Here is a 27,692-nt window from a genome sequence, read left to right as displayed (position 1 = left end):
ATCATAAAAGCGAGATTCTTCTTCCTTGTGGTCCATACCTGCCATGGGGAAGCTGATGCCTGTGGTTTCAGCCTGCTAGAACCTGAGGTTTTCTTTAGCTTCCTTGGTTACTCATTTGTGTAATTTAAAGTACATCAAATTACTGAAAGCTTTTACAGTTTTTGCTTTCTACACATTTCTATTTCTGTTGCTCTTAGAGATAATGACAAATGCTGTGAGTTGAAAAAGAAACCAGAAAAAAATTTTTGGCTTACTTTTTTGAAAGATGTAAACATTTTGTTTATTTTTTCTTAAGATATGGCTTTTTGCTATGACCCAGCTTTGCTTTGAGATTTCTGTGGGATTTTGGTTAAACACTCTTATGGAGTCAAAGAGATGAGCTGCATATGGCTGAGTTAACTCCTTCCTATCATTCATCTCTCTCACAGCTGGAACTGATGCCATGAGATGTATGTATGACATCAATAATAATCAAATTCTGGGGTGCACCAGAAGCTTGTCCCTTTCCTGCTATCAGTTTGCCTATTCAAGGTAATTCTAGGCAGGTAATATCTAGAAATATGTAGTGTGGAAGATGAGAGGAAAAAATAGGGTGAACATGCACCTGTAGGTGATACTCAGGGAAAGTTTTTAAGTGTCCAGCATTGATCTGACTTTTCTTTCACCTTCATTGTGTGTTTTGGACTCTAATACCTGTTTGTTCCTGGATGATTTCCATTTGGATTTGTTGTTTGTTTGTTTTAATTTGGAAAAAACCACACACCTTAAACTGTAACTGCACTGTAAATCAAACATCAAAACACCAGAAGCTGTGATAGAAAGTCGTAGGAAGCCCAAAACATAGCACTGTCATGAATACATTAAGCTGGAGCCTAAGGGGATGTGCTATCTTAGTAGGACTGAAGTTCCTGAAAAGACTGTCACTTCCTGTGTGCTCCTAGGTAGGGACATCAGGGAGACTCGGGACCTGAGCCTGGTGGCTAGTGGCCAACCACAAGGAGCAGGGTCAAGACCACCTCCCCATCACTGTTATTCTCTAAAGGGCTCTCTGAGCCCTCTGAATTTTCAGGCTCTGTCGTGGGGGCTGGGTTCACACCAGCCATTTGGATGCACCCTGACCTGCCCCTCAGTGCCACCCCACCTTCCCAAACCCAAGGAATATTTAGGGGAAAAGTGTTTGCAGCAGAAGAAGAGTTAGTGACCTGATCACCATGGTAGTCATTGCTTGATCCCTGTCATCCTGTAGACCCACAGAATCTGGGCAGAGCAGAGGGCAGCAGGAGCTGTGTGAGTGGCAGTAGTGTGCCTGTTTGCTGGCCATCAGACTCAATGTCACCATGCCTTCACATTAAAGCCTGACTTCAGGATTGATTTTTCCTATTGCACCTTTCTTAAGTGCTACCTCATCACAGCAGATTTGCTTTTTGAGCTGGAAGAGGAGCAGTAGTGGAAGAAAATTTTATGTGAGCTTGGCTCTGCCAAATTTACTCCTTTTGGCTTCTCACCCCTTTCCTGAGGAGCAGCCTCCCACTGTTGTCACAGATAATCCAGAGGAACCACCTTTTGCTGGAGGAACAAGAGCAGTGGAATTAGGTGTTTTTCCTGAGTTCATTATGTGCATGGTAACATAAGATTTTGTCTTTGAGGGGCAAAGCATGCTGCTTCTGAGCATCCCAGACAGAGCTAGGACAGGATGAGGGGAGGAAATTCATGGTGCAGTCCAAATGCCATCCATTCAGTTCATGGTTGCAAGTGTTTCATATAGTTCCTTAGAAAACAGGAGTATAATTGTTTTGGATCCAACTCTTGCCTTATTCATATGAAGCCCAGGCACTAGAAGATTCACAAGTCCCTGACGTTCTGAGCCTCTCTGCCCAGTAGTTTAGGCCAGCAGGCACGTGGACCTCAAAGACAGCTTGAGGTTCTTCTGGGACATGGCCAAACCTCTTCCCTGCCCTCTTCTCCATAGCTGTGCGATACAGGGTCATGCAGTGGGAATTACCAGGTTGCCTCATGAAGGTTTTTGGAATAATACTCCATAACAAATCTAAATTATCTTCCACTTGCTTTGAGTATGAGGAGATAATTCATTTGTGTCATGGGTTTAAAGCCAGATGTTTTTTCACTAGCTACCCAATTGGGAGGGTTCAGTGGCTGGGATTTGCTGGAGCAAGTGGATCTTTATAAAGCTGTATGATGTGATGGTTGGTTTTTAGCAATGGCAGTGAAGATGTTGTTACTGTCAAAAGAGGAAAGGTAGATGAGATGGGGGCATTTTATTCTCATCACTTTTAGAGCTGCCTTTTGCAGTTGCAAAGTGACAATATATGTCACTGTATGTGGGGAAATAGGATATGTGATGCAGCCATGGCATGCAAAGTGAAGTTCAGTGTTTGTTTTCTTTCATTTGTGTCTTGGTTTTTATTGGCAGATGATGGACTAGGGAGAAGGAAATTTTTTTTGCTTTGATCCTACTTTAAAGTGGATGGCAGTAGAAGAAAATACATTGTGTATCCACAAGAACTTTTTTACTTGACACAAACCACATGGCAACTTCCAATGGGAAATAGCTCATGTGGGTTTGGTAGGTCAGGAATCCTGACTTGCCTGAGCTGCAGTTAGACTAACCCTCTCCTGTTCATTATGGCTGGATGACTATGGTGGCTTTGGGGATCCAGCTCTGCAAAAGAGGACTTGAGGCAAACAGTATCTGAGCTATAGTTCCTGCAGTGCAAACTGCAGCTTGGGTCAGTACTGATTGGTCTTGAATTGGCCCAAAGTAAAATGCTTTTGTTTGGTTCAACAATCCCAAGTATTTTGGTTTGTCTTGCCCAACTTTTTTTTTTTTTTTTTTTTTTTTTTTTTTTTTTAAAAACTGTTTTCAGTAGAACAACCTCATTTTGAATTAGTTGGACAGTGTCAATGTTCTGGCACATATTTTCTGTTGTAAAACTGGAAATCTACAGTGTCTTCTCCTCTGGAGCAGGCATGTAGGCAGGGCACAAGGCAATTTAGCTATGTTTAGGGAAGGAAGCCTACTCAAATGCTCCACATAATAAACTGTTTCTACAGATAACGTGTCCCTTAGTTTATACGTAATATGCTTCTGATCTTTGCTTTGAGCCTCTTATAGCTGCTTGTGCTCAGTCCAAGAGTCAAGTGTCTTAGGAGCTGGATAAACACAAAGATAGAGCCAGTTGTTAAGGAGCTGTAGAGATTTACAGAAGTTGACCTCATGGCCATTTGGGGCATTATTTGGACATATTTCCCCAGAGCTGTGGCGGAGCTGTCCTGTGCTCCTGCTGCTTCTTGTGCTCCTGCTTTACAAGGAAGTAAGTTGGATGGAATCCAGTGGTGGATTTACCCATGTCTCAGTTGTGTGTAGTTGACTTTTCATTAAGAATGCAACTGATGGGACTAGTTCTCCTGATGAGGTTGGAGAGGATAGGTTTCATAAAAAAGACCTGTATTTGAACAAAGAGAGGATGACTGAAAACCAGCTTGTCCCAAAAAGTTGTAGGGTCATCACAGTGGCTTTTAGGTTAGGGGAAAAAACTCCCCAACTTTTTAAGCTTTTTACCATTCTTGGTTAAAACAGGATGTTTTTCTGTTTAATCAAATACTTTTCTGTGGGGTATTTGCTTCCAACTGCTCAAAGTAAACTTCTGTTGCTGGCAGCAGAAAGTTGTTTACTTCCCATACAATGAATTGCTTTCTGTTTAGTATTTCATTCGATGATGCACAGCTCCAGAAATATGGCACAACTTACCCATAATAATGTAGTTTTCTGAACCTCATTAAGAAGTGCTACCTGGTGCAAGAGAAGAGGTTTCCTTCACTTCAGCTATAAAAAGCTGCCAAAGAAATGAAGATGAGTAAAATCTGTGGGTTTTCCCCCACTATTTGTCAATGCTGTTTCAGCTCTTTGCATAGACAACTGATTTGCTCATTGATTGAATGAAGGGTATTCAAGTCAGAAGAAGATGGTTGAGTTCCTAGAAAAAGGTGCTCTTGTCTCTGAAGAAGAAAGTACAATGGTTCAAGAAAAAACTTTGAAAGTTTGTGAAATGCCGCAGTGTAATTTATACTTTTCCAGGTTTCACTATTTGTGAATATTTGTGTAGGATATTTTTGCAACTGTGTCCTTTAGTATCTTGTAAATATGGATACTATCTGTGACTGACAACTTCCCACTGTTTATGTCGTGATCTGAATCCTTGCATGAAACATGCACTGCATCTCCTTAAGAGATTTGTGCATACCCAGACACGTGGTATTTGTTCCTTGCTAGTGCTCATTTCCAACCTTGTTGTTCTTCATTAACTTTTTATTAAGTATATTTGAGGAGGCTTTCTCCTAAAGGAATATGAAAAAAAAGGTCCCTCATCAACCCCACTTTTCAAATCACAAGCAGAGCTACACCATCATAGTAAATTATTTTTTGGGCATTCTGTAGGCCATTCAATGTACTGAGGTGATTGCCATTGACCTCAGGATCTCCAGGAGTGGGTGCTTCCTCACATCTGACAAACCATGGGCACAAAATAATAGAAAATGCTTTTCCCAGTGAAGAAATTCCATAGTTTTATTATGTTTTCTGAAGTACCTTTTTTTGGTAGTGCCATTCTCAGCTCATGTGCTTTGCTTGGGCATTGGCAAATTGAGAGCCATCAGTGAGTTAATGTTACATATGCAATATATGCATGTGTGTTTAAATTTTAAAATAATGTGTTTTGAGGAAGTATTCTAAACTTAATGGCCTTTTAATATTAAAACTTGTGTTTCTCCTCAATGGATAGGTACAGCTTGGTTTAGCAGCTGGGCACATACCCACAGACTGTGTGAGTGCCTTCCAGCTCTCTCCGGGCATACCTGAGCACTCAGCCCCTGTGCTGCTCAGCTTGCCTGTTTAGCCACCTTGCTCTAAGGAGGAATGATACTTCCTGAGTAGTGAACTTGTCCTTCAGTACTTGTGAATGTGAATAATAGCTGCACTGACTCACGTCAGAGTCATTTGGGTGTGACTTCTGCTGACCACATTCCTGTGCCAAGTTGGAACTGGTTGTGTCTGAAACAAATTGAAAAATATATACATAGAGAGAAATTTCCACGTTCTTTGATTGCAACCAAGACTGTTCAAAGCTGGTGGTCTGAAATGATGATCCTTGTTCTGTTTCCTGTGAACAGTATTCCCTCTCTTGCTTCACAGAAAAGCTTGTTGCATCTGTGGATCTGCTTTTTTTGAGAATTCATGATTTTGTATCTCATAGGAAAATGTGACACATAGGTCTGGTTTGCTCCATGAAAAGTTGTCATGTTGGATGTGTGGGTATCTTGCAAACTGGAGTTTTGTTTCTGTCAGGGTTAACATAGGTAAAGCTGTGGAAATCACAGTAGTTACTCTACATTGGAATATGACACAGAAGAAAGGTTAAGGAAAGCCATTTTGCCACTTACAATCTCTCTAGTATATTATGTTGCTTGAAGCTAATGAATCTTCTTTTCCACTTACCTGGAAAGGTTACTGAAGAGTTTTTGGTTCTTGGAATATTTAAAAGAGAAGGGAACCAATAGAGCTGTGCATGGGCAGTGAACAGTTAAATACTTGGCTTTGGGAATTTAAGATTTCTCATGCTACCAAAAGCAGGAATTTGAGGAACTTGCATCTAAATGCTTGCAAAAAAATTATGATAGAATTAGGGAAAAAAAAAGACATTCATGAAAAGACCATTAATTTTGGGCCATCATGTTAGATGTTTCAGTTCATAGCACTGAATACATTAAAAATCTATTACAGAAGTCAACAGGTTTTGTCCAAACATGGTGTACATTTAAATTGTATTAGCTCATGAAATACAAAAGTAAATGTAAACTGTGAAGTTCTTCTAGGAGGCAGAAACTATTTTTAACAGGAGACATTTCGACACATACAAATAAGTTGAACATAAGGAGCTTTTAGTCAGTCCACTTAAAAGTTGCTCCGGGCCTTTCCTAGGGCTTCTGGGTGCACATCTTCCACATTTTCTCCTGTGAACTCCTTAAAGCCATGTATTTAGATTCCTATGTAGAACTGGACTCTATAAGCTGGAAGTGTTCATCATATTGTTTGGTATACCTCAGCAAAGCCAGTGCCTTGCTCTTACCCCCTCCCAGAAAATGAAACACTAGACCCCAAAAGCCCTCTTAGATGTCCTGTCAGAGGAATAGGAAGCAGACTTGGTAGTAGGACAGGGTTATGTGGAGTGAGAAATAACCTGTTACATCTGGTGAAGGTACTTCTAGTAAAGCTGTACTTGGAACTTTGATACTGAGGTTTCTGGTCAGTTAAAATCATTTGGGAATGTTCGTCTAAAGAGCTCCATGCAGAGGCGTGGGTTTTGCAGTCAAGCAAAAGGCTGGAGTTTTTAGAACATCTGAATTTCCCATCCTTTCAGAAACCTCCATGACTTGGGATTGGGAATATTTATGTTATATCTGGGTGGCCTTGATGTTTGAGGTTTGAGAGTAGATTTGGGAGCTGCAGTGGCTCAAAGTCACCCAGCTGTGCCACACTGCCAGGCTTTCCAGCATCGCAGGGTGATGACATTTAACTGGAGTTTGGTGTGGGAGTGAGGGAGACTTTGAATCACCAGTAAACTCCTGCCACAACCATGGCTGCTGAAGGCAAGTGCCTGTGCCAAGTTGCTCTCCAGAAGCACCTATTTTGTCAACAAAGGTTTATAACATATCACCCGGGACAAAGAGAGCATTACCCACTCGAGGGGCTGCTGTAAAGTCATTTGCCCTTTGCTGCTTCTGCCTCTGATTTTTGGGGGAGTGGGAGGGGAAGAGAAGTCGTAAGGCGCTGTGACAGTGGAGAGGGGAACACAGTGAGAGGAGCCCCTGCTGGCATGGCCAGTCTGAGCCATTCAGCAGGGCTGAATACGATAAATGCTGCTTTATCCCTTCTTGAATGGAACAGGGATAGCACAGCCTAAATGCCTGGGTGTGCTTAAATAGGCAACTCTGGGATGCTGGAGTTGAAGGCGTTTGAAATCGGAGCTCCCCAACAGCCAGGGAGCTGCCACAGGTCACCTGCCTCGCTCCGTGGGGACTGGCCTGGGTCTGTCAAGAAATCGTCCATGGACGAATTGTAGTACAAATTCCTTTCTCTGTTGGTTGGCCTCTTTCACTAGACCATGGCCTATAAAAAATTGTATAAAAACAATTCTTAAATATTATTTGAAAGGGCAAACGGCCATGCTGAAAGGTTTGACAGTTTGACATATAGCGCCTGGTTGTGCTCGCCAGGGAACAGGCGTGTGGAGTCTGGGCTCTCCTTCTGCTCCTTACAGGCTCTGCATTTGCTTTTTTTTTTAAAATAGCATCTAGTTGCTGTGCAGAGTTGCTGTGCTCCCAGCAATTTGACAGGCAACGAGTCTGCTTCAGTGATCTTAAATCCTTTTAGACTAATTTGCGAGCGAGCAGAAAAACAGCTAGCACCTTCGGATCCAGCACTCAAAACCAGGGAATCAGGTATTGCCAATTAAAGTGCCATTTCCAACCATCATATCAAGACAGATTACTTGCAGTTTCTCTGATAATGTCATGCCATGCCTAAAGAGAAAGTGAGACAGAGTTTCTCCATGGACAAAGGATCTGCATGGACCAAACTGATGGAGGAGCAGGACAGAGGGAGCACGATGGGGATCATGAACACACCCACGCATATGTGCAGCATAAAGATGAACGCTGCGCCTGCTTTGACCCCAAATAGCCATGGGCCATTCTGGAGAGCCTGTGGCCCCTCAGTCACTGGCCTACTAGTTAATTGCCACACGGACTTCATGACACATGGGCAGATAATATGACATTTTAGGTTTCTGTCACTAGCGAACGCCACGGCCTTGCTTGCACTAGTTGCTAAGAAGCTGTCAGAAACCATTAGCAGCTGGCTAAAGTTGCCCTATGGCATTTCCTCATGGCATCAGCAAAACAAGCATAAATCACCCAGCGGAGCCTCCCGCTATACTAATGAGGCTGTAAGCTTGTTTATGGACTAGCATCATTTCTATGATTATTTCCACCTTTTCAGTTCGCCTTCATTTGGCGGCAGGAGAAGTCAACTTCAGGAACAGAGTTGCCACCGACATTTTACAAATGCAGTTCGTAGCTGCTACCGTGTGGCTGGTCAGTGGTGCTTCAAGTTTGTAGTGATCTTTAAAAGGAGGAAAAGAGGGGGGAAAAAGAAAAGGAGGGGGCAATCTCTGGAGACCTCACAGAGGTGAGTGTATCAAGTTGCAAAGTAGATGGAAATACTAAAATCCACAATTGACCATTTAGACTTCTCTCTGTGGTTTCAGTCTTTACGGGATCAATTCTCCATTTAAAAAAAGTGGAAGAGGTTAAACAATTTACAGAAGTCTACTGAAGCATTTGCTCTGAGGATAGCCGGGCACTTTCTTATCCTTTACGTGCTTTCCACTTTCTCTAACTTGTGTCAGTTGAGGCTAGGGTTTATTGTTTTAGGCTTTTCTGAACATACACCAGTATTTACACTGGATTGAAAGCATTTGCTTCCAATGAAAATCTTGTCTTAGATTACAGCCCAGCAGTGTAATTTCCCTCCCAGATGGGAGTAAAGTAGCAGTATTTGCCTAAAAACAGTAGGAAGAACAAACTGTGCATTAAGCCAAGGCTGTTTTTGGCTTGAGCTAATGATGTAACAGAAACCTTTTATTTGGGATAGGTCACTGCCTGGGATTGAAGGAGGTGATCTGGCTCGCGCTTGAAAGGTTTCTCCATTGTATCTACACAAGTCTTCACTTAAAAAATCCTGTTCCTAATGCTTCTGCTTTCATACAGCAGAAATAAACAGGAAAGGTTCTGGGGAGTGTTGTAGGTGGAATGCAGAAAGCTTTTCCTCCCCTAATGGAGGATATAATTCAGGTGCCCTGGAGGCATGCTTTCAGGAATTCTTTTGCCCGGGGTAATGGGAAGCTAAGGCTGCTTGAAGGCCTTGATTATCTATTGATGCACAAAGCTGGAAAAAAAGTAATCTCCCTTGGATTATAGTAGATATTTCCATAAATTATCAATGAGTCCTCCTCCCATCAGGCATGAGGCAATGCCTGCTAAATTAATCTGAAGGGGGTTTGAAATGAGTATATTTTTTAAAAAATGGGGTGGGGGGAGAAGGTGGGTGGACAATGGCAGGGAGGTTGTGAAAGGCAGTGTCATTAGGTTAGAAGCTTTTCATTTTTAATCAATGAATGCGTAATACTTTTCTTTTCCTTGTTTGCCTCTTGCAGACAGAAAGTAGATTAGCCTGTGGAATTTTAAATGCTGTTGAGTTGTTTCCTTTGCTCATGTTTCTTTTATGAATTATTATTTTATATGGTGAATTGCTTCTCTGTATAAAAGCCCTTTTTTACGTACTGGGCTTTCAAAGAATTTGTTGGATATCTAATTTCTTCATAAAAATCTAGAAATCTAGTGTTTGTCTGTAACTGCTCAAGATTACAGTTTCATTAAAGACACAGGCCAAGTCATAAGAACAATTATAAATTTGCCATGCTAAGAATGTAACACTAATAATAGCTTTTTTTTTTTTTTTGGTGCTGAAAGCTGTTTAACAAATCATGACAGTCCGCATCCCTTTTTAAAAAATATATTTTATTTTTGTCTCTAACGGATATAGTTTGTATTCAGCCAAACTGAGATTACTTTCTTCATCATTCTTGCCTGGGGGTGCAAAAAACACTTGCCTAATAACATCACAAATCTGTGTTGCTACAAATACAGTGTCTCTGGAAGCCAGGATATGTTGTTCAGTCCACATGCATTCAACGCAAAAACTTCTTTGCTCTGTGGACTTGTTTATAAACTGCTTTCATTGTTTGCAACAAAAATTGCATGCAAACTGCTAGGCAGTGCAACTTTTGTTTTCCCTTGGCCGCTAAGCCATCAGCCCAGACCCAAGCGGGCTGTTACACAGTGGCATCCTCCCACAGACGTGTTGCTAATGTGATGAGAACTGTCTGAGACCTTCTCTGCATTAAGGAAATTCATTCTGGATCAGTGGTTGTTTCACAGCAGACACCTATTACAAATATGGCACACTGGCACAAAGCAGGGTGTTAATTCCTGATGTTGTATGTCAAATTGGTGCCTTCTTATCCCCCTCTGAATTTATTTTGGCTGGGGCTGGGAAGAGGGGACCCAGTTAGCTACCCACCTCCCATCAAAGAATCAGGGGAAGTCCAACATCTTAAAGTAAAAGACTTAACATAAACAATGCCTCAGTAATTTGCTTTTTTTCTGAATTTGCTGAGAGAATATGATGTTGCAAGGGAGCTGCATTCACCCCACTTTTCACGCCCCAGGGTGGGATGAGGCACCCAGCTTCACACGTGTCATGATCCCCATCCCAGAACACCATTGATACTTTCCTAATTGTCAGCTGAGCCAAAGTAGCTGATTGGGATGAATCTTTGGGAAGTGACCTAGTGTGAAGAAGAGCCAGCATTTCCACCTTTGCAAGTTGAATGCTTGCAAATATTTTTTTTATAATTTGTAAGCATTTTTTGTTCTGGGTTACAATGGTGGAGATTGCCACACTGTCCTTCAAGATAAACCAGCATGGGGCTAACACATTTCTGAGCCCCTCCCTCTCCCCGTGTCTCTTCCCCCCCCCCTTCCCCCATCCTCTCAACCCCTGGTGAATTACATTGTTAAAGAATTTATACCTCATTTAAATATTCATGCAGTTTATACCCAAAGCCAGGCTTCGGCTGAAGTATATAAAGGTAGCATAAGTCAAAATTTGATTCACTATATTTACAGGTGACGGCTTGGACAACAGTGTAGCTTCCCCCAGCACAGGTGATGATGATGATCCAGATAAGGACAAAAAGCGACATAAAAAGCGTGGCATCTTTCCCAAAGTAGCCACAAATATCATGAGGGCATGGCTGTTCCAGCATCTAACAGTAAGTGAACTCTAGATCACATATGCAAAATAAAACATGGATAATGTCATAGTTGTAGTAGTCATAGAAAGCAAAAAATACTTATGATGTTGCTGCCAGGCAGTAGAGGGACTTTTCTGAGCAGAGTTGTTGTTGTTGCCTCATTTGCTAGATGCCAGGGGAAGAGCACAGAGTGTATGTTTTTATGGTATGGAGTTTTTGTGTGTGTGTGTGTGTGTGTGTTGTTTTCAGATTTGTTTGTTTGTTTGAGACGCAATTGTTAAGGGGCCATCACTGCCAAATGTGATTTTTACTTAAAGCCTATATGAATACAACCTTGCAGACCTGTCCTGCTTTGCAGTGGGTCTCTCTGCTTTGGAGCACAGAGCAGCATTTGGCCCCTGGTTCTGTGCTCCAGAGAATTGCAGAAAACAATTGGGAAGATTAAAAAATAAAGCCAAAAGCAAACAAAGATATCTTATTCAGATGTTTTTTAGAGATCATCAGAAGCTTCATGATGAAAGGTCTGAATGTATCTGGTTTAATAGGAAAGTATAATTTTTTTCCTTTGAGACATTCTCATTCCCAGAGTGTAAGTTACCCCTGTATTTAATGTTAGGAGGTGGTGAGGGTATGCATAGTTATTTCTGTTACCACAGCTACCTGTATGGGGTTATTTATTCCTGGGATTAGAAATCAAAGCTCTGTACAGGTGTGTGGGGTTAAGATGGATGCTGGAGCTGCTTTCAAGGCTTTATAATATGCATCACACCTTCAAACATTAGCTTTTAGAAAAGTGTTTGTAATGCCATTCTCCTTCTTCATCGAATTGTAGTGATCTGTCACTGTGTTTTTATCCACTGTGGGGATCTGGGCTTTGAGCTCCAGGTTTTTTGCCTCAGCCTTTCTGTGCCAGGAGGATAAGGGTCAGGCAAGGGCTGCTAGGGTGTCTGCAGGTGGTGGTGAAGAAGGGCTCCTGCCTCTAACCCCTGTATCTGACTCTTTGCTCTGCCTGTAGATGGGGTCAGGATGAAACGAGAAGCTGGCCAGCTTGCCCAGCCCCAGTGGGAGCTGTGCCAAGGGTGTACTCGTAAAGGGGAGGAAGTGCTCATGCACATCACCCCTCCATCCGCTGCTGAGCCAAGAAACCAGATATCTGCCGTGACTCTTGTCAGCACGGGGATCAGGCAGGGAATCCTGTCCTGTGCAGTCCTGGGTTGCTATGAATGAACCTTCATGTTGGAGCCCTGCTCCTTGGAGGCCAGAGAGGGCCTCAGATATCTCCAGGTTAATCTCTCTCTCTGGCAGACTCCTTGTCAGCCATGCCCCAGATTTGCCAGGTCCTCAGCCCTGTCTGGTGTGTTCAGTGCCATCGCTTCCTGAAGGCTGAGGTCCCTTTGGTGTTGATTGCTCCCCCTTTGTAGGTCCTCACCCAAGATGAGTTGACACCTGGTATCTCTCTGCTAGGTAGATGTGAGGTTAAGGACATCTACCCCCAGAACAGTCCATGGGTGCTGTGCCCAGCAGCAGTGCTCACACCAGCCTGATGCACCTGGTTTAGGTTCAGGAATCAGGGGAGGCCCTGGAAGTTCTGTAGTCAGGACAAGGCACACTAGGGAACGCTGAACAACTGCTTGTCAGTTCCTGTAGTTTCCAGTGAGGAATTGCAAATTGAGTAGTATAATTTTTTTTTCCTGAAAGTGGCCTGTTTCTGTGTTTGTGCCAGTAAATAAAGCATCACCTAAATCTGAGCACAGGGACACAAAGGTCAATACTGGCAAACTGTTTGAGCAGTCTTCAGCACACTCTTAGTCTGGACCGGGTATGCCCCCTCCAAATGCCTTCCAGGGAATATGGCAGAAGGCTACAGTGTCTCTCTAAAAAGCCTTTGTGGTGGGAGCACCCTGTGTAGAGCATTTAACTACATGAGCTTGACCTGACCCTGTAGCTAATTCCATGCTTAGTCTCAGAAGCTCATAGCAGCCCCTGGAGACAATATCTGGACATCTGCTTGTAAGGTAGTCTCTGCTTCTGGAACACTGAAATACAGAAAGAACCATTCCTTCCAGGACCTATGCAATGCTGCATTTTCTACCTTGTAACACTGAGCTAAAGCTTGCTTTAAAAATCCACTATCCCCTGTGCAGAGCCAGCCCAGCCATGTGAAGCATGCAGTTTTTTTGCAGGGCAGCTTTCTCCTCTCCTGGCAGCATGGTAGATCCAGATTTATCTGATCAGTTCAGTAAAACAGAATTGGTTTATCCAGTCCATCCTCCAGGCAGGACCTTGAAACACACCCTAGGTAGGATCTTGGACAGTTTTCTTGAATTAAAACATGTCTGGAGAACATTGTAGGCTCTTCCAAGCGCTGGACCAACAGAGCATGTTCACAGGCTGCTTGAGGTGCAAAAAATCCCCAAAACATACTCAGGCCCAAAAAATGGCTGTGATAGGAGCTGAGGAGTAGTGGGGGGAGAGACTGAAGGAAAACTGCTGTTCATTTTGCCCAGGGCATCTGGGTTTCATGGCTACTCTTATAACATTGCTCAGTGGTATTGGTGGTGTCCCCACCTGAGTCTTTGCTGCAGGAGGGATGGTGGAGGAAACCAGAGATCCCATGCAGTTTGTTTATTTACTTATTTACCCATTTAATTATCAGTGGATTTGGTCTTTTGTAGGGTGAACACACAATCCTTCATAAAGTGGGAGGTAAAGAAAGACAAAGGGATGGTTCTGTTCAGGCAGGGGACATGTCATGACTGGTGATACCTCCCTTTTGCCCCCAGCACTTTACCTGCCTTCACTTTGCTATCTGAAAAATGGCAGAGAAGAAATGAGCAGCAGTTAAGTGCAAAATCCGGCATCCCCTTGACCATTGGGGCTTCCTAACTGTTAGTTGCGAGTCCTCCTTTTCAAAAGCATATTTTTTTCACAATTGTAATATTAATACACATCAGTGGCATGGAATAAAATAAAATAGACAGTAATTGCTGTGTCTGTCATACTAATAATTATTGGTTGGAAAGACCTAAAATAAATATTGGACAAATATAGTCTTTCAAAAGTGAATAGGTTGGGTTAATTCCTTCTATGCAGTTATTCCATCACCAAGAGCTTTACGTCTTCCTCTGTGTACTGACTTCATTTCCGAAGGTTTGTCCCCTAGTTCTTGTTTCACACTCAGGAGGAAATTAATTTTTTCTCTCCGGATGCTGAAGTGTTTGGGCAGTAGTTCCCACTCAGTGTCAGGCTCCAGCCCCCCTTCCCCCCCAGTATTTTGACTGATGTGCAGAACTGAGTTGACATATGCCCAAAGGGTAGGCAAGCACTGTCCTCTGCAGATGCAGGCAGTATGCTCTGAAGCTTTTCAAGTGATAAATCAGGGGATAAATTCATCCAAATTGCCTTTTTTTCCCCCCTCTTGGAATAATAACAACAAAAAGCTAAACAATCAGCTAAAACAATTGCGAAAGTGCTGACCAGACTCACACTTAGGACTTTACAGAATTTTTTTTAACTGTTTGATGTTCTAATTTAATTTTGCTTAAACATCTGGGTTGGAGGAGCTTCTCAGGTGGGCTGTTAGTTGGGCAAAATGTAGTTGCAGAGCTTGTCAAAATTTTTCATGGTAGTTTATGACATCATATCACAAATTTGGAGGCTTATGAAATCTGTTTTTAGGATTTTGCTATAAATTTGAGATGGGAGCTTGTTACTATCTGGAACAAAAAAAAAAAAAAAAAGAAGAAGAAGAATTTGGAGAAGAACTGCTAAAGTTGAGTCAAAATTGAGAAGAGTCTTGTGGAGTGGCATCAGATGAGCATTAAATGCCATGGCAGGGTCTGGATGAGGGACTGAGACAAACCAGTTCTGTGCTGGTGCTTCACTTTAGAAAGTCACCCTAAGGATAATTTCAGGGTGTGTTGCAGCCCAGCAATGTTTTGCAGGCCTTTTAGACTTCTAAAAAGTTTTTTAATTTTTTTTTTTCATCACTTTTAATTCAGAGTTCATCTCTCCCCCCAAATTTCTCAAGCCTATCTCCTCACTGTAATGTACATCCCTCAGCAGAGATCGTGAAACAAGGGAAGAGCTTGGGGGAAGGGGGAGGGGAATTAAAAAATAATCTTGCTTACATTTAAATCTGTGTAAATTTAATTGTGGTAACAGAGTTAGTTTCTGCTTCAGCCCATCCTAGGCTTTTGTCCCAGCAATGGTATTATTGGTATAAATTGGTATTTGAAATTGATATAAATACCTTTTTGTTCAAAACTAGGAGAAGGGAGTTTGTGGGGTGTCTTTTCAAGTGTTTTTTTCACTCATTGTGAATACTCTGCATGCTTTAAATCCAGCTTAATTTAAAATGTTGGGATTCATACCTCATTTTGGGGATAATACAATGTAATTGGTTTGTTGTATGATGAGTATTTGATGATCTTCACATTCATCATCTAATCAGGCAAAAAAAGCCATAAAATTATAATCCCAAAAGATGTTTAATAACAATTTAAACTATTGAAGGCTTTATTTAAGCACATTAGGGGATTATAAACTACTCCCTTTTAATGGTGCCAAGAGGTAGATTCGAGGACTTCAAACACCTTTTAAAAAACAAATTGACATGATTTAAAAAAAAATGAATGGGCTGAGGATTTCTTTCATGTAAATCCCATAATTTAATCATTATTTTTAACTGCTTTTAAAACAATTTTCTTAAGTGGTTAAATCTTACTGAAAGGGGAGACTGAGCAGAAAGTAAAAGACATGGTTGAAAGATGTTGACTTAAAAATGAAAGGATTTTTTCTATTAAAGTATCTGTATTTTTAACATTTATTGACTACTTGATGCCATGATATGAAACAAGAAAATTAAAAATAAGCAATATGCAATCTATTTAGTTAAGCTGTTGTTTGTAAAAGAATTTACTGGAAGTAGATAATTTGAATCTAGTGGAGAAAAATATTCCCCATCGCTTCAAGGATGTTGTTGTGATAGAAAACTTACACCATTTAATTCTGTAAGTTTTCTTTTTATATTAATATTTTACTGGCTAAAATAAAGCCCAAAAAGTCTTTAAAGTCAAAACAAGTTGATTTCATGTCTTTTCTCATCCCTCCATAGTTAAGAGATTTTGCCTTGGGAGAAGCATGGGGTTAATTTGGCTGCCTGCCCCTACTCCCATGTGGGATGCTTGCTTGGTTTTGGAAATGAGTATAGTGAAAGGGTAGATGGGTACAAAACTAGGGTACTGAAAACATGGAAAGGGGAGAATACTTGGCTGAACCAAGTTTTCTTTGTTCTTCTCTTGAGAGATTTGGAAGCATTAAAACAAAATAACACTCCTTCCCTCTTCCCGCCTAAAAAGTGCAACTTACGGCGAGTCTCCATCCTGCACCAACTGGAACTTGCTCTTCAAAATGCTAGAGGGCTTCTGGAGCTCATCTGTGTAACAGGGGTCAGGTTTCCATATATTGGACTCAGAATGGGTGGGGGTGTCCTCCCACTTTATCCCAAATACGCAAGTCTCCTCTTTGACTTGATTTTATTGTGGACAAAGCTGCAAAAAGCTTTCTTCCACATCTGCAAGACTTCTCAGTGCCAGCTGTCCCAAATTCCTGGGAAAGCCAGGCTTTTTAGCTTGTCTTGAGTCATTCATGCACCTCCATCCTCTTGACTGGGAAGGTGGGAGCCAGGGCTTTTCCTGCTCCTGGCAGCAGGAAGACCTGTCAGAACATCCAACAAAAGCATCTAGCATAGGTTGGTGTAAGTAACCCACAAGGAAGGTCCTCAGCTCCCTTCTGCTGGGGTAGGTGCTGTGGCAGTCATCTCCAATGACAGAAAATGCAGAATGTTATTATGGGAGAAGATAATTGTTCTGAGGCTCTGTCCCAATGAAGTTGAGAGCTCCAGAAAGGAGAATAAAAAGGATTTAGGTAGCTGTGTTTGAATTAACTTCTTAACCCTTCAGGGATTTATGGAGGACAGTGAGTGTTAAAACCTCCGACATTTTCTTCAATTGTCCTCAAATGTGTGGCTTTGACCTGCTGTCCATCTTCCAAGGATTGGTCCATTTTCTAGCATGAGGGAAATTTTGCCATTTTAAAAGGAAACTGTTGGGTTTTGGGTGATACCCTTGGCAATGCTGCTGTTGCTCCAGTTTCATGATTTCTTGGAAAGAGCATGTCTCATGCACTGTCTTGTAGATCATTGAAGTTGTCAGGGCTGAGCTGTCCTACAAAACTTTGGTTTTAGAACAGAAAGGAAAAATAGAGGATGCTTTAGTCAGTTAGTTCAAGGAAAACAGATTATTTACTTAGGCTCTTCTAGCATTCAGAATGTGATGTAGTTACAACATCTGTTTTTTTTTTTAACACCTGTGATTTAGCTCCACTTCTGTTGAAGATAGCCATCATGTCTTAAACTACAGGGTATGTGACATCTCATCGGGGCTCCTCACAGGTCTTGGGAATGGCAGTGATCCAGGGAAGTATTTTGGTTGAAATCAGAAGGTAGCCAATAACCTGAGTCAACAAGATTTTAGAGGGAGAGAGAGTGTGTGTATGTGGGTGTGTGTGTCTATACCCAAAGGACTATCTTGCCTTTTCCCCAGTTTCCTGCAGTTTCTAGCTTGGAGGCACTATTGTGCCAATGTGGAAGCCACTAGCACATTAAAGAATTTGAATTATTTTTAAGCTGCTGAAACACATTAGTATTTCGACACGAGCAGAATTTCACATCTGAGTAGAAGCAAGGGAATACTGAAAAGTTGAAACATGATAAACATTAATTCAGATGCTAAATTACACTTGCTCTGGTTGTACTAGAACTCCTTTTGTTTGCATAAATATTCTCGGAAATGAGTTAACCAGCAAGAATGTTTGCAGTAATAAGAATTTTTAAGTCAGCAGTAGATGCTTTGCTTTTTTCTTCACCCTCTCCTTTCTTTTTATATTTGCAGCTGTGATATTTTGCGTGCAGCTTCATTTTTTAAATTAGCCTCCTCCAGTCAAGACACAGCAATGTGTTACGTGATGCACTGTCCTTCTGCAGTCAAAGCAGACGTACAAAACTCAAGTATCACCTTTGGAAGGGGGACAGAGTGGGAGGGAAGAAGTTTGATCACCAATTTTTAAATCTGGAAGTATCAGTGGAAATATTTTGGCGAATAGTTTGCACTATGAAGTGCATTAAAGGCAGCAACAGTATCTTGGCAAGCAGTGGGTGAGCAGGAAATGAGGATAAATTAATGGGCTTGGTTGTTCATTATTAGTTGCTTATTTAGCTTGTCCTCTAACACAGTTGCTACAAAAGAGCCTATGTTGATTCTCAGATATGCTTATGTATGTAAGCGCCAGTGTTAATTTTTTGCTGGAAATCTAACTCTTGAAGCAGTTTCACAGCATGCCAGTGTGCTAGCAAATGACTGAATCAGATCAAGTAAAGTGCCAAAATATGAGGCACCAAACCAGTTGGGCGCATATCTGATGTGATGTGTTAATCTGTGGTGTAAGGTAAGCTGCCTTTCAAATAGGGTCACATTTGGAAGTGGTACATCAAGTTGTGTAAGATGCATTCCCTTGCTTTGGCATACACTATCCTACATCTGTTTGCATGAACTTAACCCTTGTCTGGATAAACCAAAGCAGTGATATTGTGGTGACTATAGTCTGTTTGTTGCTCCAAGACAGGCTTGAAAAAGTGACTTGGTTTTTTACCCATTTTAAAAAAGTTTTGTTTCCCTTTTTTCTGCATTTACCTTCAGCTACACAGAATCGGCACTGTTACAGCTTACATGCTTTTTCTTGTTGCACTTATTCAAGAGACTCTAATTCCTAATATTAAGTACTTATGTTTGCTGTCTGCCCATCAAAATTACCCAGAGAAAAATTTTCCTTTGGAAGGGAACCTTTTTTTTTGGTGGTGTAAATTGAAAATTTTTCATGAGTAAGGCCATCCTTTCCAACAAAATTCTCAGCTGAAAATCCAATTTTCAATATTCATGGAACAAATGTATTCATAGAATTTTTAAGGTTGGAAAAGACCTTCAAGATCATCAAGTCCAACCAGTCTTATCTTTTTGATGAGTCATTATTGTACTTCCAGCTTCTCACCCTGTAAGCTACAGCAGTGCTAAATATATGTGTAGAGAGAAGGTAAGTAGGCAGAAAAGAGTTTAAGTTAATATGTAGTTATCTAATTTACCTTGCCTTTTGCATCATTGCCTGATTTAGACCCAGAGTATTTAGTGGAGCGCTCGTTTCACTTCAGTGGCAGGCCATCATTTTAATAAGGCAAGGTCTAGGAACCTTACCAGTTCATCTTTTGCTTTATGAAGCAGAAACTTCTGCCCAGAAAATACTTCTCAGATTTTAGATATAGCATAAATATTCTTTTCTTGGCTACTTCTTGGCCCTTTCTAATCCAACCTGTACAGCATTGAACATTTGGAAGTACTTACAAAAAGCCTGACCGCAACCAAACTTTTTCTCACAATGAGTCCTCTGGCTCAGTGGTCCAAAAAGAAAGGTAGTCATGTTAGTGACACTAAAGTGGTCACTTGAGTCACTTCAGTAAAACTGGGGGGCTGCTCATGATATAAAGATGTTTTCCATGATCTGTTTTTGAACTCAGAAAATGATGGGACTTTGCCTTGGGCGCCTTGCTCTGTTGATTGCTCTAAAGTCAGCTTTGAAATGAAACTCTTCTTCCTAGGCCATCCTTATTCATGTGAGACAGAGCTTTTAGGGTTCCTAATGATATTTGTGGAAAGGTATATGCCATATTAGACAACCTGGCTATATAATAGATTCACTGGCAGAACTCCACTTACTTGATGTGGATTTTATGCTGATGCAGGAATGGCACCGTGCTTGTCTGGGAAGAGAGGATAAACCCTTGATTTCATTGCTGAAACCTGAGCAAGGGTCTGTCAGTGCAACAGGTTGTAAACCCTAGAGGGCCGTAAGATGCAGTTGGGGTTGGAATAATTTTGAAACTGGTAATAACCCAAACCTTAGGATTCTTATGAATAAAATGCAATTTTAGTAATGTTTTCATAAACAGCAGTAATGGTGTCATTTTAGTAAACAGTGGCATTGCTTGCATCAAAATTGCACCACATCGGCTTTTAAATTACTCCACCTGTCTGTATGAATAGGATTTTCAATGTCGAGGCATACAGACAGCTGCTGCTAATGTTTTTTTTTTCTCCCTGTGTAGATAGTGTTGGCAAATCTGCAGCCATCAAGGCTGGTTTCTGATGTAAAATGATACCTGACCTACTGGCTTAAGGAGCAGCTTTAATTACTAATGGTCGTGTTTTAGTTTTGTACTTGTTGATGCACAAAATGTCATTTTAGAGCTGTTCACTTCCACCAGCAATGGTACACTGCATGCAGTTATTTTCGAAATAATTTGTGTTCCTTCATGGCAGCTTGCAATCCTGCCTTGTTAACTCTCAGATAATTAGCAGGGGTCTGGTCCTTCAGGTCCCTGTGCCCCCAAGTCTCACTGATACCCCACACCTTGGAGGGCTGTCCTGGATGAAAGCGAAATTGTGCTTACAAATCCCACTTGATTTATTTCTAGGACTGTTCCCTCCCTTGCATTAGGTGGGTATAACACCCAGAAATTCGTGGAATTCAATTTTGTCCTCTAACCCCTGGTAAGCTAGAGGGTTTACGTGGAGGCAGAGTCGGGGCATGCTGCCTCTCTTCCCAGTTATGAACAAAAGGATAAGGCTAATGTGCTGCCTGGTCCTGTTGTGCTGGGCTGAGTTTGGTCAGAATGATCCAGTTACCAGCCTCATGCCAGGCCTTAAAAGGGTTAAAGATGTTAATGGTGCCATTAAAAAACCAGCTTGCCAATGAGCTATTTTGTGCAAATGGTATAAATATAAGATACACTTGTCTGGCTCATTTGCAAGCATTCTTTTTGACTTCTTTCACACAACTGGTGTTTTTGTGTTTAATTTAACAAGAAATGAGTAGTAAATGAAAGCTGCTGCCTGAAATCCCACTGTGAGCGTGTTTTGCACTTGGCTCCCCAGTGAAAAGGCAATTTGTGAAATTATGTGATAGAGTAATTAGATGAAGCCGGGGCTTCTGATTGTTGCCATGCGTATGTGGTAAAGGTTTGCTGGGGAAAAAAAAAAAGCAACCACGGATTATTACCCTGGCAAGTTGGCTCAAGGCTTCTTCATTTATTTGTAAACAGAATATTTAGTGACCGCATAGGAAGTAGCTGTAATCACCAGCTCGTAAAGAAACCACAGCAGAGCTTTTGGATTTTTACAGAGTGCTCATGTAAAATTTAAGCTGGGAGGCAGAATCCCTGTTAATGTAATTAGGATCTAATTTACCACCCTTTGCACACAGATGTAATAATGTCTAGATATTTATTCTATCTTTAAGCACATTACATATACCTCAGTGCAGCAGTTACTGAACAGAAACAGGTGTGAGCGCTTTCCGGATTTCATTTTTACACTGTAAACACACAGTGATTTAAAGGGAAATATTTACCAAAAAAAGAAACAAAAAAAAAAGGAGGGGAAAGAATGTCTGCAAATGAGGCAGTAATGGACAGTTGCCCTTTATGTACTGATGGATTTCTCAATGGTTAAGTAAATTAAAGCAAATGCTAGAAAAATCAATAGGCTTGCAGAGTCTTGGTTGTGCCTCATAGACTTCAGGACAGAATGACAGATGTGGTGCATATGACCCATATAAGTATTAATGCTTGGGAAATTGCCTCTGCGTGCAAGGTTATAGGCCTAGAAATATTGTTATATTAAATTACAGACAATGATATTTTTAAGTATATATGGAATTTATACGTTTCAGTTTAGTTGCTCTTTGGCATTACATTTCTCCTGGAAGATTAGTTGCGGAGTTGTTTCTCTGGAACGGTAAATCAGATTTAAAAATGTTGAACAGTGAGTTGTCTTTCCAGGGCTGCTGCAGACCAGCGAGTGTCTTGCACACTCTGGGGGGAAAGTGGTCGTGTTAAATAAGAGCCACATAGCCAATGTGTTCACTAGCAAATGTAGCATGTAAGCAAGTCTAAATTTAATATCATTCAAAGGCATCTTTTGAAATGGTGAGAGGGCTGGCACGGTAACACCAGGCTGCTGTTAAATTGGGGTATTCTGTATGACTAAACACAAAGTAAAATCCAAAGCGCGTGGTCAAGATGAGCTAAGTAAGGTAACCACCAAGATGGATCTTTCTCACCACCTTCCCCACGTGCTGCAATTACAAGGGATGAGTTTGCATGGGCAGGATGAGTAAAAACTGACCGCACATAGAAATTCTCCTGAAATAGAGATGTTATGATTAATCTGATTAATCCGAGTGGCAGACAAGTTCTAGATGAGATAGTGTTTGCCATCTCTGATTTCTGTCATTTCTTGCTGTACTTCCGCCTAGGCAGCAGGGAAGTAGAACAAGTTAATTGTCTCTTTGTGGCATCTCTGGCAGGAAGAGCATGAAAATAGCTGGGACCCTGATATTGGTGTTGGCGTGAAGGCAGAGCATCGTGTTGGCCGTGCTTGCTGTCGGTGACAGCCCAGCATACCTTGCCAGTTATCCTGACTTCACCCCTAACACCTGTTTCTGTGAAGGGAGCAGCGGATGCATTTTATATACAACTGCCATGTTTAATATTAGAAAGGAGCTTTAGACTTTGTCAGTACCACTGCTATTCCTTGCTGAAGCCACTACTGAGGAAGTGTTGTTGTTTTCCTCTCAAACATTAATTTTCATGTTTTACTTCTATTTGTTCAATAGATCATTTTTTTTTCCCGAAAACTCACTGTGGAATAAAGCAGAACCATCTCCAAGGGGTATAAGGGTTGCACACTGCTACTGGGAGTGCCAGTTAAACGATGACTTGGTGGAGGGGCAGATTATTACTTTTGGGCCTGCTGACGACCTATTTGTGTATTGAGGCTGGATGAGAGTGACTAGTGCTGAGGGCTGTCAGGCCAGGGCTGAGTGATGACAGACCCTTGTCATTTGCCTGCATTCAGCTTCATTGCTATGGTGACAATATGCGGTGATGAAAGTGGCTGCTGAGGGTTGGACAGAATCCTCCATGGTTGCTGTAGCCGACAGCATCTTTGCAACAGCATGTTTGAGCTACTGATGGCCCTTGGTGTCAGAGCAGCATCAAATCTCTAATGACAGAAACTCTCCACAGATTTTTGGGTCCACAGGGATAGTGCTCATGGCATCATCGCCAGTCTCAGCAACTTCTTCCATCAGTGACAAAAATTGTCTTTGCCTGTTTTAGTTGTTTTTATGTGCCTCATGGTGGATTTCCTTGATTTATTTTGTGTGACATACAAGCTAGGTAAGCTGGTGCTTACCTGCACAGCAGCACGGGGTGGCCATGGTCCTCTTCCTGCCGCATGTAAGGCAAACACATTAATCAGCATATAGGCAATGGCTGCTTTCCTTAAATATACCTGTGAGGGGCCCTGGTGAACAGGCTCTTTTGTTCCCGACCAAACCAGAAGGGATCAAAGGTCAGCAGGAACCCAGAAGTCATCAGTCAGGGCGGGTTTTGCTGGATCCTGGTCTTGTCAACTCCATAGTCACCCCTGGCAACTTGGGCTGCTGCCTGCTTGCCTTTCCCACTGCCTGGCGCAGAAGTGGAGCATCCAGTCTCTCAGTTGCTGTAAAAAGATGCTGACATAAAGTCAGCATTTGAAATACAGTATGAGCATTGCCATGCTTCTCTTTGTTATCCAAGTCATTTGAGAGTGAGGTTACAAAAATGATAAGTTGGCTTTGTAGAGATCTTTTTGCTCATTCATCTTTAGGATGCATTTTAAGGCTGCAAATTCTTTTTTGGTTTAGTGGCAAGTGGCAACCCAGAAAGAAGCAGCAGCATACTGCCAAAATGTGCTTCTATGCTTCTGCATATAAAAGTTCACTTCTAAAAAACTTCTGGTATGGCATTTATTTCCTTTGAGCAGATCGATTTATTTTCCTTCCCCTCCCTGTGATGGCAAAGTACATTTGGCATTAATCAGTTTATCCTTATTAGAAGCTGTGGTAAAAGGCAGAGTTGCTGAGTCAATTCACTCCATTTACTTCCCCAATTGAGCCTTAATGTGTCCCAAGTCCCCACCCCTTACAGTGAAAACATCATCAATTATGGGGCTGACAGGAGCCTGGGACTCAGTGTAAGTTGCTCCTTGGGGTTATTCATCTTGCACCAAAAAAAACTGGCACTCAGCAATATTCATCACACCCCCCCCGACCTAAAATGATTGAGTAAACACTGAGGTGAATTATCAGAGGGGTAAAAAAGGGGAAAACTGAGTTTGAATATGTTGGAGGCAACTTTGGGCCCATATGGCAAGAGAAATAGAGCCATCAGCCAACATGCAAGCTCTGACCACTGTTTAATATTGCTGCAGATGCTGGAGGGAGGTTCACTTATCCTTACTGCTTCTCATAGCCTGAGCTGCAAGAGCCTTTCTATTTTGGCATCTGGGCTGGAAAAGCAGCTTCAGTCTTGGAAAAGCAGCTTCAGCACTGATGCAGCAGAGATGTTCTGGGTGCCCAACTCTCTGTCAGCACCTTAGGGAAATACATTTAAAACACTGCTCAGTTTACAACAGTTTGATCCCATGATATTTGTATTTATTCCAAACATCCTGAATCCCTTCTGGTGGAAAATAATTCAAAGTGGGAACCTAATTTTCAAAGTTTTTTTGTGAATATGATATGGTAAAATATTTTTCTCCAAAACCTCAAAAAATAAAAAAGCATGGAATAGAATGTGCTTTGTTACCATTACCTCCCCTTCCTACAAAACAAAGCAGAAAAAGCACATCCAGCCATGTGAATCCAAACATGAAAACCTCAAACTTTGGGCTGATTTAAATTTTCAAAGTAATCTTTAAAAAAGAAAGGAGCTCTGCTTTCCTTTACCCCAAAACTATAATGCAATCACAGTAAGGGATGAGAAATTCCTTTAGCCATACACCTGGTTTGTTTTTACACCCGGTGCTGTGGTTAGATGGCTGTCTAAATAAACAGAGATTAGGTGGAGAGCTTTATCTCAAAGCTGGCACTGGTTATCACACTGCTTCCTCCCACTCCCTCCCTCTGATTGTGAGTTGTATAAGAAGACTTAGCAAGCATAACTTAGAGCTGATAACCTTTGAATGTTAGTTCAAGGAAGCTGTGCCATAGTAACAACAACAAAAAGAGAAATTATGCAAACTGTCACAGACTGTTCAAACAACTGGCGATTTGACCGTAATTCTGATTTAAAAGAAAAAGTATTTGGTAAGTTTACTTGCTTTTAGAGTTCTATTTGAAATTAGCGTGATCAATAATATTAATACTTGAGCAGTAGTAAAAAAAAAATAAAATTCCAGGAATAAACTCGAGTTGATTTTTCAAATCCTCTCTCTTTTGGGGGTCTTACTTTAAGATTGTTTTAACAAAAGAAACCTGTAATGTTTCATTTGGCTAAATTGCTCCAGCCCTTCAGTTGAGGGTTGAATTGATCTTGATGTAGCGCTGGAAGAAGACAGTGTTGACATTTGTGTTTGATGGTAAATTATATATATATATATATATATATGTATATGTACACACACAAGCAGGGGACATAAAGAGAGGCTGGCAGGTGATGGGCAGCTTCTAGCCCCATAAAAGTAAATGAGAAAAGTCCTTGTGGTTCTGCAGGGGTGTGAAATCAAAATATGCCTTTTCTAAATCTATCTTGGCATGCTGATGGGCAGCATGCAACATGCAAAGAGGAGGCAAAGGGTCTTTGGGGTCTTTGCAATGTGCCTTCCGTAAAACGAAACAAACCAGCAAAAACCACAACCAGGGAGAGGAAGGAGGGGGAAGGCGTCCGTGTGCTACCGCAAGGCAATGTCATCATGATGTTGGGAAGCCAACTCACAGTGAGCGGGTGAGCGCGGGCATCTCTGCCCTTGTCGTTCGCATTACCGCAGTGCCACGCGCCCAGTTACACAATGCGTAAAGGCGAGGGTTATTTCTAGGACAGATAATTGAACATTAATACTCGTTGACATTGTCGTAGGAATGATATGTCAAGCTGACAGGGTCTATGTGCTTGCATCTGCTGATTGGCTGCAGATGAAGGGGATGTTTGGCAGATTAGACCTGGGGCCTTGCCGCTACCGAGCCAGGGATGATACAGCCTTAAATCAAGAGCTGCCATCTTGGGCTGCCTTCCCAAAAACAGTGGGTCCCTGCTTTTGGGAGTGGAGGGCATGGTTTGCAAAACGACATCAACCCACATACATGTACACACACCTCTGTGTGCATAAAGATTCATGTACACATGTAAAAAAGATTAAAGAGGAGCATCCTTGATGCTGCATACACATGAGTGCCGCCATTGTCTGAAGCAACTGTTTTCAGTCTATTAATGTGAGAATAAAAGGAAGTGGAATAGATGAAGAGTTCTCCAGAAGCATTGAGAGCATGATCAAGTTTGATGAGGTGTTTCTGATTATCTCTGTCTTAGGAAGTAAATGACATAAAAATGGTAGCAGAATTAGCTTTTTTTTTTTTTTTCCTAGCATGATTTTGTGTCTCTCTTCTGGATGTCAACAGACCCTTCAAGGCGAGGGTGCTGTAGATAAAGTAGTTACGCTGCAACCACTCTGTCCCCTTCCGGCCAAAATCCTACAAAAGGTGCCTTTCAATATAATTTCATAAAAAATCTTCAGAAAGGGAATGCTTTTGTCACAGCATTTCTACAGCCAGACCTTGCTGCACAAGCTCAGAGGCATGAGAAGCAGATGGAAAACAATTCAGGGGCCTCTGACACTGGAGTCAGTTCTACTTTCTTAAAATAGGGCTAAACGTCATGTTTGTAATGTCTTGCGCACAGTTTGGCTCTGCATAAAATGCTACAAAATAGGGCCCTTGAGAACATCCATTATCACATTTTGGTTAACATCACAGATTTTAAAAATCCCAGTTGTAATGAAGCCATGAAATAAAGCTTTCATCTGTAAAGATCTAGTTTCTCTTTGTTATTAAAATAAACTAAGTCATAAAAAATATATGCATATAATAGTTCATAATCTCCTATCATCAAAATGATAAATTCAACTTTTTTTTTTTTGATTGGAGCAGTCATCTTAGAAAGGTTCCTGTATAGAACAAGATCAAATGTGCCTGGTTGCTCTTTCTTACTTTGTAACTTGTTAGTGGTGACATTTTTTTGGTCTTTAACTACTTTCATTTAGATCTTTCTAAAATAAGTGAGTTTTTTTCAGAAAGGGAGGTGGGGGGAAAGCAGAGTGGGATTTTTGAACTTGAATTGAAAAGATTTATTATATCTTGTTTCCATTCTTGTGAATTGTTAATGGCCATCACATCAAAAACGTGCTGAAACATGCCACCTCAGACACTTTTGCTTCCAAATATGTGGATTGTCTATTTTATTGTAGTTTCTGTGAAGGCATCTGCATGCATGTGGTGCTTGATGTACTCAGACCTTGAAAGAGACAAGGCAAGAAAAGGATACTCAAGGTAGGGATGGGGACTGGCTGCTTACAGCTGACTCTGGGTTTTTGAAAAGCCCCTTCCAAAAACCTCTGTCCTGGCCTCATCCATTCATCATCCCATAGAAGATGCCCACTGAGGAACTCAGTTTACAAAGCTGAGGACATATCCTTTAGGCAGCCCAAGCTTTGGCCGTGTTGACTGCAGCTAAGTGCCGGATCTAAAGTTAAT

General features: G+C 41.5%; 1 protein-coding gene across 7 annotated transcripts in view; it reads left to right on the top strand.

The window, feature by feature from the left end:
* MEIS1 (Meis homeobox 1) overlaps positions 1-27,692 on the top strand; it is a 107,861-nt gene that overhangs the window by 45,886 nt on the left and 34,283 nt on the right. For all 7 annotated transcript variants that reach the window (XM_038133796.1, XM_038133793.1, XM_038133794.1 and 4 more), the window contains one exon: positions 10,825-10,970. In XM_038133796.1, the coding sequence (XP_037989724.1) occupies positions 10,825-10,970 (146 nt within the window). The remainder of the gene's footprint in view (positions 1-10,824; positions 10,971-27,692) is intronic.

Source organism: Motacilla alba, chromosome 3 (assembly GCF_015832195.1).
Source record: "Motacilla alba alba isolate MOTALB_02 chromosome 3, Motacilla_alba_V1.0_pri, whole genome shotgun sequence".
Classification (NCBI taxonomy): Eukaryota; Metazoa; Chordata; class Aves; order Passeriformes; family Motacillidae; genus Motacilla; species Motacilla alba.
This window is presented reverse-complemented; position numbering and strand designations above follow the sequence as displayed.